Here is a 19,094-nt window from a genome sequence, read left to right on the forward strand (position 1 = left end):
CAAAAACTTCTTAACACTTAAACACGTAACACTTATTAGATAGATAGATAGATAGATAAAAGCTTTATTCACCACCATGACATCAGATACATTATATAGGCATTAACTTATATATAACAATAATGATATTCTTATCTACTAATATTACACTTGGAAGTCATGGCAGTGAAAAAGGCGCTGGCTCAGCATAAACGACGCGGCTGCCCGCGACGCTGGTATTCTGCCAGGACCCTATAGGATAGAGACGCCACTCGCAATCCAACAAAAAACTGATTTCATTTTTAAATTATTAATTTTCAATTTTCAATCTTCTTCCTCCCAACCTCCACACATAATACACTATTTGCAGTCCTGAAACGAGGTACAGCCAAGAGCATAACAAGCCCGGCACCTTGGACCTTGGACCGTTCCTATCGCAAGCGGCACAGAGTTGAAATTAAACCTTAAATGTCAAGCATGACGCGCTCGCGGCCCTGCACGTGGACAAACAAGAGACAACCGCAAATACCCTAGCCACTCATATCCCCAACTTTTGCAAATTATTATTATAATTAATAATAATAATAATAATAAATTGTAAAATAAAAAATGTGACACAAGATACTATATAACCCGATGGTTTTCGAGTTTTCAGCCGCCAGTTTACAGCTTACTTTTGCAAATGTGTGTGTGTATTTTGATATGAGCGCCTAGGTTTCGTAGAAGCCGGGGTCCGACCGGCTTGCGTGGTAGAGCGCGCCCTGTAATTGACAGAGATACTGAGATTCAACATACTCCGTATTATTGAATATTTTGAAAATAAGTTTTTTAAGAGGCGGGGTCTAAAGTTTTTTAAGAGGCGGGGTCTACGCGCCGTTTAGTACAATCTTATGGTAATACGTGGAAAATTTTAGGCAAGCCGGTGGGATTCGATTTATAATGGACGCCTCGTCACTGATGCACACTGCACTATACAAGGTGTAAATTTGAGACGGGGCAGCAAGGCCAACTACCTTAATCGTTGTAGTTACAGGAAAACGGTTCCAGAACACTATCCATGAATTTTGAAGATATTTTGATTAGCATTCACAGATTTTGAAAAAATGGTACAGTCAGCCAGATAAAAGGCAATTTTTTACAAAACTTTTATTTTATGTCATTCGATCCGGTCTCTGTTAAGGATCAATAGTCTCTATGGGACCAACTGAGGTAAAAGTACTCGAAATGGCAATGTGTATACCTGATAAATAAATAACAAAATATAACGCATGTTTAAAGCCGTGTTATTAATGCTTTCGTTATACAATGGTTTTTTAAATGGGAAAGTAGATATGTTTTGAAAAAAAAAATAGTCCATTTTATTCGTTTTGTATGAAACACATTTGATTAAATTTGATAAGCTTCTGCTGTCCCGATTTTTTTCGTCCCATACATTGAAATGATTCTAACATGAAAGTGAATCGATTAGCACTGAAAAATGTTTGATCAGTTTTATTCATTTTTACGCACAACTCACGCTTGACCAAAAAAGTGACTATGACAATTTTCACAAAAAAAGATTTAATGGTTCTTAAGACAGTTTCCTTATATCTTCTATGGTTTCGGATTTCCCTACATTGTCCGATTAAAAATTCTTTCCTTTTCTTCTTTGCTGGATTTGTTGATGGTAAAAAAACAATATCGTGAATGAAGTTATCAAAGCGACCTGATAAGACCCACGTATGAAATAAAACTATACATTAACAAACAGTGAGATTGCATAACAGTACCTGGTGATGTAACCGTAAGAGTGCAGAATTAATCAAGTTAAACATCAACTTAATGTTTGTACGTCTTGCCCTAAGCGGGCTCAAAAGAGAAAGAATAAAATTTAGAACGGTACACATTTCGTTAGCGCATAACGCGTAAGGAAATGTGACAGTGGTTTGAATAATGATAATAATGAACTGCCAGACCATCACACCAAACACATGTTCTCAAAAGCAGGGATTCTCTGTTCCAGAATAAGAAATTTCACTGCGGAGCACAACCCAGAATACTAAGATCAGCCCCAGTAGCATGGCTACCCATGATAGTCGCGACGCGCGCGATAAAATTGAAATAAGCGCGCGATATTGGCTATCTCTATCAAATCTAATTTAGATATATAATAAAGCTAGTAAAGATAATAAAGCTTAGCCATGCTACGGGGGCTGAAACCAATTATGAAAAGTTCGTTGTACTTTTTTTATGATACCAAGGGACAGACAGACAAGTAATGCGCCTGTTGGTCAGCGAGACGCCTATCCAAGACAGTTGCAGTGCCATTCAGAGCTTGGGGCACTGCCAGTGCGCCCATCACTGTGAGACATAAAATGACTAGTCCCAAGTGCTTATAATTTCACCAGCATCCTTACCTTTCAAAACCGGAACGCAGTCATGCTCACATTAGTGCTCGGCGGCAGTACTTGACGAGCTCTTTCACAACGAGCTCTACTGCTACCAAAATATAACTTGGTTCTACCAGAAGTTCACCAACGAATTTGCCTTCGAATATAACGCCCAGGGTTTTAATAGCTGCGCTACCGAGGTCATCGTTTTATTTTTGGCTCTTAAACATTGCACGCAGTTAAACTTCCTTAACATACATAGTATATAATATACAATATACCTAATCAAATACGTCCCCATATTCAGTATCACCGTAACCGTTCCTATTTATTTACACAGTGGCGGATTTACTTTTGAGTCAGAGAGGTGGACATTGCCCAGAAAACATGAAGGTTCCATATTCAGTTCAGCAAAGTAGAAAATCTACAAAATTGATGACCGTTCTCTTTTGTAGTAATATTAAGTTTTTATGAAAGCTGTGCAGTGTCCTATTGGCTGTCGCGCAACTTTTGAAATTTTATTTTTATTTAACGCTATTTTTTAATTAAATTTTCATTGAATTGATATTCAATTATTTTTTGTGAAATTACTCCACTAGTTTGTTATAATTATTAATACAAAGATCGAACACTCAGAAAAAATTCCTTCGATCCGGTCGGATTCGAACCGACGTCTTCTTGCATACCGTGTCAGACGCTATACCAACTAAGCCAAAACGGAACGAACCAACGGACCTCACGAATTTTTCTATGTGCTTGCGTCGTGTCTTTATACTTGGTCTTTCAACGACTTCAAACTAAAATAGACGCTTGACTAGAATCTCACATGATCTCAGGGGGTTACCACGCTTATCGACTTCGCTTTAATCAGCTTGAACTGCGCCGCCGACGCGAAACGCATGTCTTCGCTATTATTACATGAACATAAAACTATTACTGACCGGCTTAAGCCCATACCGCAGTAATAAGTGTGGTGATACTCTTTGACGACGATGTGACAGACGATGATTGTATCCGTTTATCTAAAAAATGCTAAACGCTTCAAATTGTAGTTCTTTTGGATGAAATATTTGGAGGATCGCTTCTGTCATCTATATAACTTTACTGTCTTTTTAACCGGCTTCAAGAAAGGAGGAGGCTCTCAATTCGACTCACAGAAATCTAAATAAATAATTTATTCAGATTACTGTGATTCAACTGTATTTTTTGTGATGAATATGTTACGCGTTTACTCAGACATTTGAGAACTGATTTCGATGATTTTTTTTTTAAATTCAGGTAGTAGTGGTCCTCAGCAGTGATCGCATTCTACCTCTACGGGTGGAAAATTAGGGGATGAAACCGGCTTATTGAATTTCAACCACTTCCCGTTAACCAATTTCAATAAACCTTGGCACATAGATGTAAATCCCAATGAAAATAAAATGTTATGGTAACCTAGAACTGATCAGTATAGCACGACAGGACCCGACTTGCGTGAGAGCGACAAAAAGTGCGAGATCTCTATGCGAGAATAGCAGTTTCATCTTATTACAGAAATGGCAGACAGAATGATAGCAAGTCCCCAACAGTGTACAGCAGCTATGTACCTTGTTTTTGGGATCATAACGAGGACCTCCATATGCGTTTCAATTATCGTTGAGAAGACCGCAGTAACGAAAACACCGAAAAAGCGGATAAACAAAATTTATAATTATTTCAGTTAACTTAAAAATCTAATAATTACACATTATGGTGGTGAAACACCCTGACATTCAATAAAACACTTACACAAGTTGAATAATCTAATGCCTTTGAAAAGTGCAACCAATTTCCCCGCGCGTTTTGCCTCGATTTTTTTATGTTCATCGTGTAATCATGCGATTTGTCGGATGACTATGAGCAGATTAGTTGCGTGATTACTGGCGTTGTTGTAGAGTCAGTTGCAGTTGCGTAGCAGGTGGAGTTTCAAATTAGTTGATCCAGTTCTAGGATGCTGCACTTCTTAAGATGTCTCATTGAATCAGGCAGCCAGCAGGTTAGGGTGGTTGATGTAATCGCTTTTTGTACTTAATAGCGTAGGATCGAATTTCTTCCTTCAATGTTCCGAATGAACCAGGGCGTGTTAGAAATCTGCTTGAGGACGGAATTTTCAACTTTTTACCCCAAAACTGGATGCCGTATGTCCATATTGGCTTAAGAACATTCTTATATATGACAAGCTTATTGTAAACAAACAGCATACTATTTCTTTTAGGCAGCCAGTACAGTCCGCGAAAATGGGTGTTGAGTTAGTCTCTTTTCACTCGAATGATTCCTCTTGGGGGTCGATTCAGAACCTTACGGTACCTCAGTTGTCGACCGATTCGATTTGATATCGCACGACTTCTTTTCATTTTTATTCACAACACCCGAATCGAACGTCAAACTGTCGTATTCGAACCGAACCGAAAGACGTCTCACCCGTACGATTACTCGAATGTAATATGGAAATCTTTTATGTTTTAAAATAAAGTCTAGATTTTGTTCAATTTTATTAATTTATTTTAAAGCAAGACTAATGCATTCCTATATTTCAGGTCTTTACATATTAAAAATGTATATAAAAGGATTTAATTTTTCCTATAATCTATATTCACCAACTAACTCCGTTAACGCTGTTGAATAACAATATCGTATCCGAATCCGAGTTGAACGTTTAACTTGAAAGTTCTGAATAGCTCGAAAAGCGCCCTTCGATTCGAGGGCAATATCCAATCGAATGATTCGGTTAAAATATCGAAGAGTTCTGAATCGGGGTCCTGGTTAGCCTACGATCCAGATGTATTCCTAGGTACTTATCGGAGTTGCTACGAGGGACTTGTTGGTCGTCTAATTTGACCGCTACGCAATCTTCTCTTTTCAAAGTGAGCGTTATGCCGCGATTAAGTCGCACACGCTAATACCCAAGTAAATTTTTTGCGCGTTGAGAACTATATCGTGGAATGGTACGCTCGCCCTTAGCTTCATTGTCTTTCACAATTAAGTCTGTTTTTTCCACTTTAAAGTATTACGTAGTCATAAAGACCACAGTTTCACTTAAATAGAAGTGCATCCGCAAAACAGACGTCTTTTCGGCTGTAGGTTATCGAAACAATTGGCCCACCTGATATTTTAAAAAAGGTACAAAAACTTCAGTTTTGCTGATGCGAGCTCAACAACTCATAAAAGGGTAATTTTCAGGTTAGTTTTTTGTAACCTATTGTCGATGGCAATTTTCATTATTAAGTACTCGAGTAAATTATCGTGAAATATTTAATAATATTGCAGTTTACTACATCTGAATATTAAATAATATTTCATGAAAATATTCTGCAATATTTAAATAATAGAAATTGGAACCAAAATCAGGTGGAGAAAACTAACCTGAAAATTACCCAAAAGTGTAACGCAATCGGATCAATAATAATGGAACGCGTACAGGATAAATATAATTACATTAATTTTATACATATATTTTATTTAATATATATAGATTCCACAACATTGTCTTTGTGATGGCGTAAAATGTGTCCATTTCACACTACATTAACACCACTTTTTGGACAGACCGGAAGGTCTTCAAGGTTTTCAAGGTGGGATTGAATAGGCATCTTCTGGGCGAGCTCGTACCAACGTAGACCTCATCTTTGCTCTAGGGCTAGGTAGTGGTCAAGAGTTCGTCCATTTTTAATTAAAAAAAAAAAAAAAAAAGTCATTTTATGTTGCGCCTCAGGGCATCCGAATAACTTAGTCCGACACTGGCTCATAACCCGTGACATGTTTCACGTGTAATTGCCTTAGCGTAAATAGTAGAGGAGCCTGGAAATTATACAATAACATGCTATCGGTGGACGTTGCGAAAAGACATTGAAAGAACGCAATCCTACGACAATTTCCAAGCATGGACGCAATAGTGTTACATCAAATGCAATGAGCATTGTTCCCAAGCCGAGTTTGCAATCACGTTTTTGTGTTTCTATAGAACATTGGCTACAATAGAGTTTACCTCCTTTCTTCGTAACGTTTTAACTTTTATATTGAATTACAAATGATACATATACTAACAGCATTTATAATATTTCCAAATATTTACTAATATACAGCAGTAACGTGAGCACTGCATTCCAGTTTTGAAGGGTACCTAAGAGTGGGACTTTTCACCTTATGTCTCAGGGTGATGGGCGTAATGTGTCTCTCAGATATTTGCGATTTCAAGCTGTTAACGACACTTCAATAGTTATGGACAGGCGTGTCACTTATCACTAGGCGTTTATCTTGTTCGTCACTTGTGTGTCACTTGGTATCGTAAAAAAACATCAATAATGACGTTTTTGTGAAATTTATTTAATAAAATGATGTTTGAGACTCAATTTATTTCAAATATGAAGACCTTATGGGTATAAGGGTAATACACGCCATACATACTATACACCCGTTCAGTCACACACGCCTTCTAAACACCTATTCACCCTCAGGGTGCATGTATTCGACAAAAATTTCATCGCGCTCACCCCGCGCGGCTGTCGCGCGGTCGCCGAGCGGAGTCCTTGTTGCCGCCGCGCAGCAACCGCGTGCGTCTAACTTTCATGGCAAAATACGCTCTATTCGTTTAGCTTTTACGTTTTAATTTAAATGAGCGTTCCACGCACGCGGGCTAGCCTGGCTTGAACTTTGTCTACGCGGCGGCCGAGCGGCGGCCGTGCGATAATTTTATTGAGAGGAATTTAAATGTTGTTGCATAATAAATTGAATTCAGATTCGCCATTAATGTACACGAAGGCATGGTAACTGGGCGGTCGCCGCGCGAAAACTTACGCCTCGTGTAATTGGGCGCTTAGAGGTTCTCATCATTAGTCAAGTCAAGTCAAAAAATCATTTATCCCAAAGGTAAAATAAATTTACAGTTGAAAAATAAAAATTATTAAATATTAGTACTATTAACAATATTATAATTTTCTCTAGTAACACAACCACTACGCTGTAACTTCATTGCTCGTCTGCAAAGTGGAAGCCTAGTGACCCGTGATACACAGGTTGTTCTCAAACCTATCTCGGGCACCAGTCTCACATAAACCAGCGTGTCCGATTATTTTATTACCTCTTTATCGTATTCGTCTGAGAGTCTATATTACCTCAAATGGCTTTGGTTAACGGATAGACAGAAGAGAATCATGAACGATATCAGACTTCGCAACTTTTAAAGACTGTTATTATACAAATAGCTCTTATTTATAACCTTATGGTTTTGTTATGACGGTTCAATTCGTACTCGCAACGTTATATTGCAACTTTCGACATATAAAGTTAAAGTAGCTTTACTTGTCCTGGGATAGAAACGATAGAACCGGTTTTTATACAACATACCCACTTCCTAGTGCACACAAGCGCACGTTCTTGTTCTGTAGGTGGAAAAATAACACAGTTTTAGTTTTCTAACCGTATGAAGTAAATAGTTGATTGTACATGAAGTGGGCGGACTAAGCTACTTGTGTTTGCGTGGGACGTATTTGACGCTTTTAAAGAAATTATCCATTATTTGCGCGTACGCATAACTAAAGGCGGTAATATGTAATAAGAATAATAAGTTATGAATTGTCTTGAAAATGCTTGAAATTGAAATATTGTCTTATTTTCTTCTATTCACTAAAATTTTTCCCGAACTAATACGGTTCATACGGCTTTATTTCAAAATTTATTTTTAACATATACGAAATTAAAGCTATTTGAAAAATGTACATCGTATTCTTCACGTGTTCTATTAAGTTCAGTTGATTTAAAAAAAAAATGGTATATGTAAAGTAAAATTTCGAGGTTAATGTGTTTTTTTTCTATCGTGAAACCTGTTTTCACACCGATGTCGGGATTGTGAAAGTGTCATCCTGTCTCGGAGGGTTACAAGTGTAGTTCATGCGCTTTGTAGGCGGTGTCTATGATTCGATGCAGTGTGAAACCCATTGTCGGTTTAGGATGTTTAATCACGTCTCGTCGCGAACCTCAAAAGCTGCACTAACCGTGCCACTTTCACTTTCCGCGTTCTACATTCGCGGCCCCGTAGCGACGATCATTCTACTTAAAAGGCCCGCAGTGTTCGCTTGCATCATTTTAATGATTATGTCATTGGAATTTCGTTGATGCCGGTCAATTTGGCCGGTGGTAGTCGGTGAAGGACGAATTTTGGACATGCGAGAACACTTGAATTTCGAGTAGGTACGGGTATTGCAAATATAAGAAAATAATGTTTTCTCCGGTAAGTAAGTAAAACCGAAGCTCTGATGACACTGACAAAATAATTATTGAGATATAAAAACCATAACCCAGTTTTAGAATATTGTAATTGTTGAATGATATTTCGGCTATGCATCGTTAGGGTAAGTTTCGATAAGTTGAACACGTTAACTAATTTAACTGCATTTAAAAGGGAATTTTGTGCTCTATTTTTTGCTGTTTAACACGGATCTTTAACCATTTGTCACTTAGCTGCATTTTAGTTAGTGGACGGTAGAGCTTGTCTAGCTAAAACTAGTGTACGTAGACATTCAATTTTAAAAAATCTTGATATCATTGATATGCAAATCACACATGTTATCATCATATTGATTGAACATTCTACACGTTCGTGAAGCAGATTCCCTTGAGAAGAATGAGTAAGAAACTCAATGAATTGCTCTTTTAAATAGACATATCGTTCACAATTATCATTTACACAACGACATCAATCTATAGACAAGAACATTCAGAACAATTCTACATGTTAAAACAAAACACTACCAATAGCTGGATTTTGTCAAAGAGTATCCGTACCGTAGTACCGTGGGCGTGGACAGACGTGAGAGTCTATTCCTATTAATATTAGTGCTAACCTTAGAATAATAACGCATAGAATGATTGTTTCATATCAAACGAACTGTCACAAGTGAGGCAAAAATCAAATTAATGTAGGCTAGTTATAGTAGTAGGTTAATTTTCGGTTTTAGTGAATATTTATATAAAAATACAAGTTGAAACGCGTTACTTCCTTGTGGAATGTGATATTAGTATCTATTTTATGTTTGTCTGACGTATTTTTACACTCATTTACCGCACATTTCGTCCTTTTAGCTAAAATTGTTGAGCTGTTCGCGGTGCAAGTTGACCTTGAGCACTGAAGACCCGCCCGCTCGTGTAGGCCCATTGGGCGCGCTTCAATTTGCCTCACTTAGCGTGTGCGGACTAGGTTTCTATGCGTTATTATTCTAAGGTGCTTACCAATGACATTTATCCATAGTTGGGAAACTAACGTAAAGCCCCTGGCAAAGTCTCTTCTTTTTTTTAATTTTATTTATTTATTTTGCTTTGACCCAGAGATCTTCCGCTTACTCCTTATAATTATTATATTACTATGAAGAAAAACAAATTAAGTAAAAGAAAAAAAATACAGTCGATTTGAAATTATTGATGTTATGTTATGTACAAAAATACAGTCGAGTTGTTGAAATTATTGATGTTATGTTATGTACTTTTCCTAGCGGAAAGGCAAAGTTCTTTAGACCATGCAGCCTAGTTTTTTTTTTTTTAATTATTTTATTCATATTATCTCTACTCTGTTATTGTATAGTTAGAACACTCTGTTGCCTATTAATCTCTAATATTGAAATGTGTCTTCATAGCATATCATTGGAAAATAGAGTATGTATGGAGCACCGCAACTAGTACGCTAGTACAGTCAAGAGCACATCAAGCTTGACACTTTGTACTTTGGACCATTCTTATTGTAATATAATAATATATAATAATAAAATTGTTTATTCAGTAACACAATGTACAGAGAAGACTAAAGACTACTTATGCGATTTAATGTAAAAATAACACATGTACCTGAACTAGGAAATTCCTGTATTTCAGGTAAAAAGTACTACTAATTATAAAACGTGGATACTATTAATATTATAAATACTTTTTAGGAGAATCTTATGAAATAAAATTAAACAATTAAACAATAAATTGCCAATCAAAAAAATGTACACTTATACAAGACAAAATTTATTTTACGATAATAAATAAATTCTCTGTATCCTCATAGGACATATTTTGAAGAGCTTCTTGGAGAATTTTCTTTACCTTGAAGCAACAGAAATTATAAATGGAATATTTGGCGTTTAATTTATTGTACAAAAATGGTCCAAGAAACACAAAAAATCTTGAAATAAAAGTATGTTTTGATGATATAATTTTGGGGCAGACAATATGAATATTGTAAACGGCATAGAGTTGGATTGAAGTCTTAAGTGTAAAGCTTGACGTGCTCTTGACCCTGTACATAGATATTTTAAGTGCCATAGGTAGAAACAAACATAATTGATCACCCAATACGCAGAATCTGTATACAGGACATAAGATCTTAACCTTCCTATGCCAGCAGGCTCTGCGCTGGCTATGCTCATACTTCAATATTGAACAAAGCTGTACAAAATTACATTAGCAGTAAGTAGAGCGGTAATACGAAAATAAATTTTCTATACAGAAGAATATTTCTTTTTACATTTACGAAATAACGGGACGAACAAGTTGTGCGCCCGCAGGTAACCGACACGCCTGTCCGTAGTACTTGCAGTGTCACTCAGAGACTTAAATCGCAAAGATCTGAGGAGCACTGCCACTACGTCCGTCACACTGAGACATAAGTTGACAAGTCTCATGTGCCTGTAATTTCACCAGCACCTTTGCGCTTCTAAACCGGAACGCAGTAATGTTCACGTTACTGCATGGCGGCAGTAATAGGTAAGGCGGCAGTGCTCCCCCGGACGAACTTTTTCCCAAGGGCTTTACTGTTGCTAAATGCATTAAGCACGCATTGCCATATGCGAATATGAGGCAAAAAACAATGACCGAATAAAAATTAACTAATAAATATTACTGTTTTGTTCTCGAGACTATTACGTGAGGAATTTTTGGTTAATTGCGGAGGTTTTGTCAGCGAAGACGGCAGACGAGTTGGTGTAAACGGCAAGTCGACTCGTTCGGTAGACTGCTGCGCCTTGACGAAGGCGGCAGACTACCCTATGTAAATGCGCTACAAGGGTGCAGCTGAAACTAAAGGTACATGGCACTTGACTACTTTACATTTCATTGTGACGGGCGCAGTGACAGTGTCCCGCGGTATTTGCGATTAAAAGCTTTGAGTGGCACTGCAACTGTTGTGTGTCGCTTACCAGTTGGCGTGCGATTTGTTGTTTCTAACAGTATCTGTTATTATCATAAAGGCAAAAATAAATAACAATATCTGATTTAAATAACTTCGTCGTAGTGGCGTAGCGTTGGGTGGTTCAGAGGAGTAAACTAATAATCTTTTTATGATACTATTTCAATTAATCGTCATCATTAACCATTATACGTCCCAGACCTAAGCACATGTAGCTCAAGTGTGTACGTGTGAAACAGACTTCACCGCTAGAATGAGTACGCTTGCGGCAATCTCGCGAACCACGTACACTATGATTTTTTTGTAAAATGCAACGGTTACGGTTACTGCTCACTAGTGTATAGAGTACCCGGCTTTAGATACCACACTGTGCCCCGTATATTGACGGCTACAGTGAGGGAACGGCAACAAAGCTGACAGCAAGCTGTTCGCTAAGGACGACTTTGATGTTTAAACGGTTTAAATTTATTTAACGCGAACGTATGTACGTTACTATATCGCTGTCAATAGGTACAATAAGTGTGTTAACTCAAAAAGTGTATTTTTTTCAGAATAAACACTAACTTCCCGTGAAAGACTTTTAAGACTTAATGTATTATATAACCATCTTAACAATTTCCTTCTTGCCGAATATATATAAAAACAATTTAAATTTTTGAGTAACGACTATTTGGTCCAGAAGTAGCTCACTAAATTTTGACACATTTTGAGTTATTCATAATTAATTCATTCTCTGTTGCTTGTGGATTAACCCACAGAGATGTGACATAATAGTATTCCAGCACATGAAGCCTGTAAGGCACTACAATGACAATAACTTAACTAATTGTTAATATCGTATACAAGCTATTTTATTATCTCAATTACCAAGTCAAATAGATATCTTTTAATTGTTTCTCACACTATTCTAACGGCGATTGCATTGATGTGTAGAATTTCACATATTTTGAGTTACAACACTATTGTAATAGCAATGCGATATGATGGTCGTGAATTTTGCTGGTGTCGCAATGAATGTTTATAAATTCAATTATTTATCTTCCGTGTTAATTGGTCACTTGCAAATCTTGCAATACATTTAATAAGACTGTCATTAACTCACATTGACTTACAAATAAATGGACGACGGGTCTAATACGAAAACCACGAAAAAAATGTCCCAAGTCAACCTATTTAAACGTAGTGACATGTAAAGGAATATGAAAAAGCTAAAACGTTAGATTTAAATTGTAATATCATCGCAGTACTGTCTAATTTTGCTTGCTCCGCTGTCATTCGAACAAACGAAGACTAGAGCGTGAATGACGCTCTGCATACGATTTTAACGCCCTATAAGTTCGGACACTTTTTAGCGCGGACCCGACGTCCATATAATTGTAAGTCAATGTTAACTCATTACGAAGAGTAACATATTATTGATCACGTCGTATTTGAATAGTTGTGTACATTTATGTTTTGCGAATCATTCATAAATGTACGTAGGTAACTTGGAAACTAAGGTCATATGAGACGCCATCGCCCTTACATTGCTCTGTTAAAGGTTTATTTATTCTTCTGTTTATTAAAAGTGTATCAAAATTCTCTATAATTATGTACGAAACCAATGCGATATCGTTACGTCGGCTAGTTAATTGTATATAAATTTCCAACCAATTGCACGTTCCAGCTCGTTGAACTAGCAGCAATGAAATCTTGCACGCATCAAACTTATCGTCCATTCGATTAACTGTGCAATATTACTATGACAACACAAGTATAAAAATGTACCTATACCATTGACTTACAAATAAATGGACGGGACGGGGACTGTCTAATTTTGCTTGCTTCGCTGTCAGTCGAACAAACGAAGACTAAAGCGTGAATGACGCTCTATATACGATTTTAACGCCCTATAAGTTCGGACACTTTTTAGCGCGGACCCGACGTCCATATAACTGTAAGTCAATGACCTATACGTAAAATAACATGTTCTAAAATTTTAGGTTGGTGCGTTTTAAACCAATGCGGGCTCTGGCAGAAGACGAATGAGCGCTATGTATTTCTGTATAGACAAATAAATATAAGTACATTTAATATTTTATTTCCAAATGTGGGGTACATGTTGTGTGGTTACTTGCTTACCGTATAGATAAAAATCAATTTCTATCAAGAAGAAAAAAGCCATATCCGAAGGTTCTTGCAAATTTACCAGTAAAGAGACGAATATTCTTATGTTCTTTATTGGATGTATTTTTAATTTTAACTTGTTTCTATTTAGCTTTCGAGGTATTGTTAAAAATAACAGTCCAAAATAACACATATGTTAAGAAAAATGTTCCAAGTCGAAACTTGTACATTTTTAACAGACTTCAAAAAAAAGAGGAGCTTCTCAATACGACTGTCGAGTCTGTATGTTACGCGATAGGCATATGCGAACCTATATTGATGATTCTTTTTTTTTGTTGGAAAGATGGTACGTCAGAAGTGGTCCCATTTGAATTTGTAGAAAATATTCCACCTCTAAGGGTGGCAAACCAGGGGATGAATGACTTTTGAGGTCAGTTATTTCAGTATGGAGTTTCTTAATACAGAGTTATTGAGATTCTATGCATTATTTTTTCTTCGTAGAAAATGATTAGTACTCCAAAGCGACACACTATTTTTATCTTGGAAACAAAATTTTTTTCTAGAAGTCACACAAAAAAAAAGTCACTAAAGTAATTATTTATCATATTTTAAAAAATCCGCTCCGTATTACACAAATTGTCCCTAAGATTACGAATTTTATTATCAGTTCAGGCAAATTGTGCGTTGCATGCATTGTTGCGCAATTATCAGAAAAAATAATCCATCACAAAACAAACAACAACGAAAAGTAAGATAAATTAATTACTAAAATCCATTAACAGGTTGCATAATAGGATTACATCGATTTAGATAAACCTAAACGAGCACACGACATTCTGTGTTCTGCTCGGCAGACATATGAGTCGTCGATTGGTGCGGACCATTGTGAGATATACCCGTTTATTGCTGTCGCTTGTTAATAATACCGAACCTGGGGGTCTACATTCGTTCTCCGTCCAGCATCCGACCGAAACAATTACAGTCAAATAAGTCGACACATCCGTAGAACAAAGGTCTATGTGTAAGACTACTTGTTCTCAGGACATAGTCCATTTCGTTCGTTCTTCTTCGCTGTGGATGTCAGATCGACCTTTGTTCGATTTTATATTTCCGAAACGAAGTAAGATATATAAATTCTCAAAATACCTTCACATAGGACCTAGTCTGAATAATGAAATTGTTCTCCTAACGTACTTATTCTCTTTTCGCTATATAATCACATCGGACTCTGTTCTTCGGATGAGTCGAAGTAATACTCGACCATATTAAAACTCGCATGATGCGAATGAAGCTTCATACTAAACATTGTCTCTAAATTTTTCGAGTGTTACTTATTTGACTGCAATTGTTTCGGACGGATATCGGACTAAAAAAATGTGAGGTGGGGTCTTCCCACATTTTCCGAGAGTTGTGAACTTTCTTAGACGTGCAGGTTTCATCGCGATGCTTTCTTTCATTGAAAAGTTCTGCTTGAGAGGCGGTAGGTCAAATAATTAGGCTACCAGTGGTGAGGCGTCCAAATAACTCTATTCCCAGTAGCCTAAGGGTCGTATTCTAGAACTCTACTCAATGCTCAAGTCAGGATTGCACTGGAAATATGACCCTGATGGCAGGGACTTGAATATGATTTCGAGTGCTTTAAACCATACTCAAATCCTGACTTGAGCATTGAGTAGAGTTCTAGAATACGAGCCTAAGTCTTCTATTGAAAAGCTCTGCTTGAGAGGCGGTAGGTCAAACAATTAACCTACCAGTGGCGAGGCGTCCAAATAACTCTATTCCCAGTAGCCTAAGGATCATATTCCAGAACTCTACTCAATGCCATAGTCAAGATGTGAGCAGACTTGAGTATGATTTCAAGCACTGGAAATACGACCCTAATGGCAAGGACTTGAGTATGATTTCTAGTGCTTTGAATCATACTCAAGTCCTGACTTGAGCATTGAGTAGAGTTCTAGAATACGACCCTAAATCTACTACGGCATAGATTAATCTGAATTAATACGACGCTTAGAGGAATGAAGAAATTAAATAAAGGAAAGAATGAAAAGTCCATTTTAGAAAAAACAAGTTCTTGTATATATTTTGGTTAAATATTTAAGCGTTTTAGAATCCGTCTACTGAACTTTTTGATAATCTCCAAAAACTGACTATTTTGTTTGAACATTGATATCAAAATAAAAATAATTTTGAACCAAATCGCTAGTCGTGCAAATTTTGTGGCTTAGCTTTTACACGATTTGTTACCTAAAGTATCGAATAAGACGTTTCTGTCACTCTGGGATGTCAAGTAATAACTTTAGTTACAACACTTTGTTATGTGATTGATTACCATGATACCTTTAAAAACGGCGTTCCTATCACTAAAACCCACCCATTTATTTCCATCACGTACAAGGCGCACCAGTTGTTCCATACATTTGTACGAAAAGTAAAAAATAAGAAAAAACAACAAACAATTACTCTGTAATAATCATCTACGCCCTGTCATCGCCAATGACGCGCGATTTTTTGAAAAAGTTTATAAAGGTTGCGCGACAGATTTCAAACATGGATATATGAACTTAACATAGATATAAGATCATTACCAGGTAGTTACTGTGATTGTCTGACACATCATTATTATTATTTTATTGGGTATTTAATGTATGTAATTAGAATAAAACAAACACAAAAAGACATTTACAATTAAAAAATTACAGTCAATAGAAAAATGGATATAAAAAAAACTGTATGTTAAAAATATTATTATTACTAACTTGATCGTGTAAAAGTCGGCTCATGATCAGTCTGCGTTAGACCCATGGCTGGTAAGGCGCAAGCTTCATCACTGGAACAAATATTTCAATAACTCTCTGGCTCACCATGTGACTATGTAGTTGTGACTCTGCTGACCACCTTCATCATTATCCCATCTTTTTATCACTCTCTTTACTGGTTCCTGCTAACTTACTTTTAAAATTTCAAATTGTTCTCAAATTCCTGTTCCTTCCACTATTCTTATGTTGGTTCCTTCCATCATAACTCCCGAAGCGAGAGTACGTGCATTCCTCTAGTAAATTTATTCTGCTTAGATGTCAAAATTTCTTATGTGTGTTTTATAATGAAGAAACATAAAAATGTGGAGAAAATAGTTTGCACACTTACATTCACATACACCTTTGAGACTACCGTAAACAATTCCTAAATATTCAAGAAATTATGAAACCCCTATAAGGTCACCAACAGGGCTCCCAGACAAATTGAACGTGAGAAAACTGAGATACATACATATAGGCCACAATATTGAGTGGAGTATACATGCCTAAATTTCAAAAAAGTATACACTTGAGAGTAAATAAGACTACCTGCTGAAGTCAGGAATTGCGTGTATTATAATTTGTTTTATATTTTTGATGTGTAACTTAGTATACTTAACAAACAAAAACATTTGTGAATACTAACTTTGATAAGTCATAAAAAGTTAATGCTATCTTAAAGCATTTGATATAGAAAAATATATTACCTCAGCAGCTTCTCCTGGTAACAAACAATGGTACGGCGTTCGTCACTGACTCCAATGGAAAAGGTTGTCAGCTCAGGCAAGTCAAGTTGCTCAACACAACGGTGTATGAGAAAGCGACGATAGTTGCTCACAGGCGGGAACACCAACACACTAACAAGTAAATTATTGTAATCATTAACAGGCCTGTTTTTACAGTAATAAAAAATTTATAAGCCATTGGTGAAACTAAATGGACTGATCTCATGTGAACTTTTTATATTATTTAAAACATATGAAAGTGCATGCAAATTTACTATCTGGGTAGCTGTTAAAATCCCCATCACCAAATATTTCATGCTTTGTATTGATTATCAGAAATCTGAAGAAGCAGAGTGTATTTGCCTAAACTTTCAGGAAAAGTGGATAATACCTCCCTCTAAAATACAGGAATTATTGCATTCTTTTCTTCTATATTTTTGAAAAGTTTTATAATTGTAAGAAAAATCAAGTATTATGTTTTGGTTGTTTACCATGTTACCATGCCGCACTGAGGTGCCAGGTTCGATTCCCGGGCCCAGAGAAATATTTATATGGCCTACATTTATTTCTCTCGTGAGTTTGGGTGTAATATGTGGTTGTCTATGTGTACTTCAATGGCACCCGCGACACAGGGTTACCCTAGTGCAGGGCTATTAGGTAAATATTCTACTTATACAGATTTATTACACTCACAAATTGCAATTCATATTAGCAAGCTACAAATGTATGTGAGCTGTTTATAGTCAAGTTCCGTTAATAAAGTTTAATGAGACCAAAATTATAAATTTAAAATAAGATCTGCACCAATTGCTTTGTCCCGGATATACATAGCCAGTGATTGCTTTAGGTGGATTTATTGGCCTAATCACGATTATATACCGACGTTCAAGGTGCCGTCTTGATTTGCTCTATTTGTTCCTCGTCCTACGTAGAATTGACTCACAATAACCTTGAAAAAATATTCGGCGGCCAATAAGGTAAAACATGCGGTTAGTAACACAGAACTGTATTAAGGTTGTGATAACAATTTACCTTGTAAGTAGGACTTAAATGCCGATTTGAAAAAATAAGCTTCCAGGACGTAAAAATGCAAGTAAATTAAATTGTTTACCTGTCAACTCTTTTTTTGGCTATAAAACATTTTAGGTCTTCGTTGACATCTTCGACGAAGTTATCGTCAGCCAGGTTCAGGAACCTTTCCACTATTTTGGCACCCAGTTTGACGATGTTTATGAAATGGAAATGAACAAAATAACACCAATTTCACGTACCAATGGGAATCGAAAACCTATCAGCCGTCCATTTTTATTTTTTTGCAACAACACATACAAAAACAGAGTAGCGCGCATGCACACACGCTATCTGACGCTTTTGCCGTAAAACGCCATTAGTGCTGCACCGGTCAGAAAAAAACCGACAACGATCATGTATTAATCGATTTTTTTGTCGATACGGTTGCCTTATGAATAGGTTGTGTATATTCTTCAAATCAATCAAGATCAAAACAAACGAATAGAAAATTGAATAGGTATACATATATAAAATTACTAAACCATCGAGTGGGTGGGAAATTTGCTTTGTTAAACACTAACGAATGAACCAATTACCACCATAATTTTTCTTGAGTTTTTGTAATCATTCTCCCTTCTCATTCATAGACATACCAAATCTATGTTCATAGCATATACAGTACATAATGTACGTACATACATTTATAATGTCAGTTACTTTTCATAGTATTTTTGTACGAAATTATCGCTATATTTTATGTCATACTTATTAAATTTAATCAATACAATCTCCGTTCATTATGGGTAAGATGGCGGTAGAGCTTTCAATCTCGAAATATCGAGACACGCCTCATCTCAGATTACAAAAGAATTTTGTAATCTGAGCGCCTCATGACAATCTGGATTTTCACGAAAATAGCATCGGTAAG

The 19,094-nt window shown here is 36.5% G+C and overlaps 1 protein-coding gene across 1 annotated transcript in view; it reads right to left on the reverse strand.

Annotated features, from left to right (window-relative positions):
* LOC113239556 (R3H and coiled-coil domain-containing protein 1) overlaps window positions 1-18,388 on the reverse strand; it is a gene marked incomplete at its 5' end in the record, with an annotated part of 42,137 nt that extends 23,749 nt beyond the window's left edge. The window contains 3 exons of the mRNA XM_026476617.1: window positions 16,392-16,462; window positions 17,138-17,287; window positions 18,267-18,388. Coding sequence (XP_026332402.1) covers window positions 16,392-16,462; window positions 17,138-17,287; window positions 18,267-18,388 — 343 coding nt within the window. The remainder of the gene's footprint in view (window positions 1-16,391; window positions 16,463-17,137; window positions 17,288-18,266) is intronic.
* Between the last annotated feature and the right edge of the window lie 706 nt (window positions 18,389-19,094).

This window comes from Hyposmocoma kahamanoa, unplaced genomic scaffold (assembly GCF_003589595.1).
Source record: "Hyposmocoma kahamanoa isolate Upper Pololo Valley unplaced genomic scaffold, ASM358959v1 99879, whole genome shotgun sequence".
Taxonomy (NCBI): domain Eukaryota; kingdom Metazoa; phylum Arthropoda; class Insecta; order Lepidoptera; family Cosmopterigidae; genus Hyposmocoma; species Hyposmocoma kahamanoa.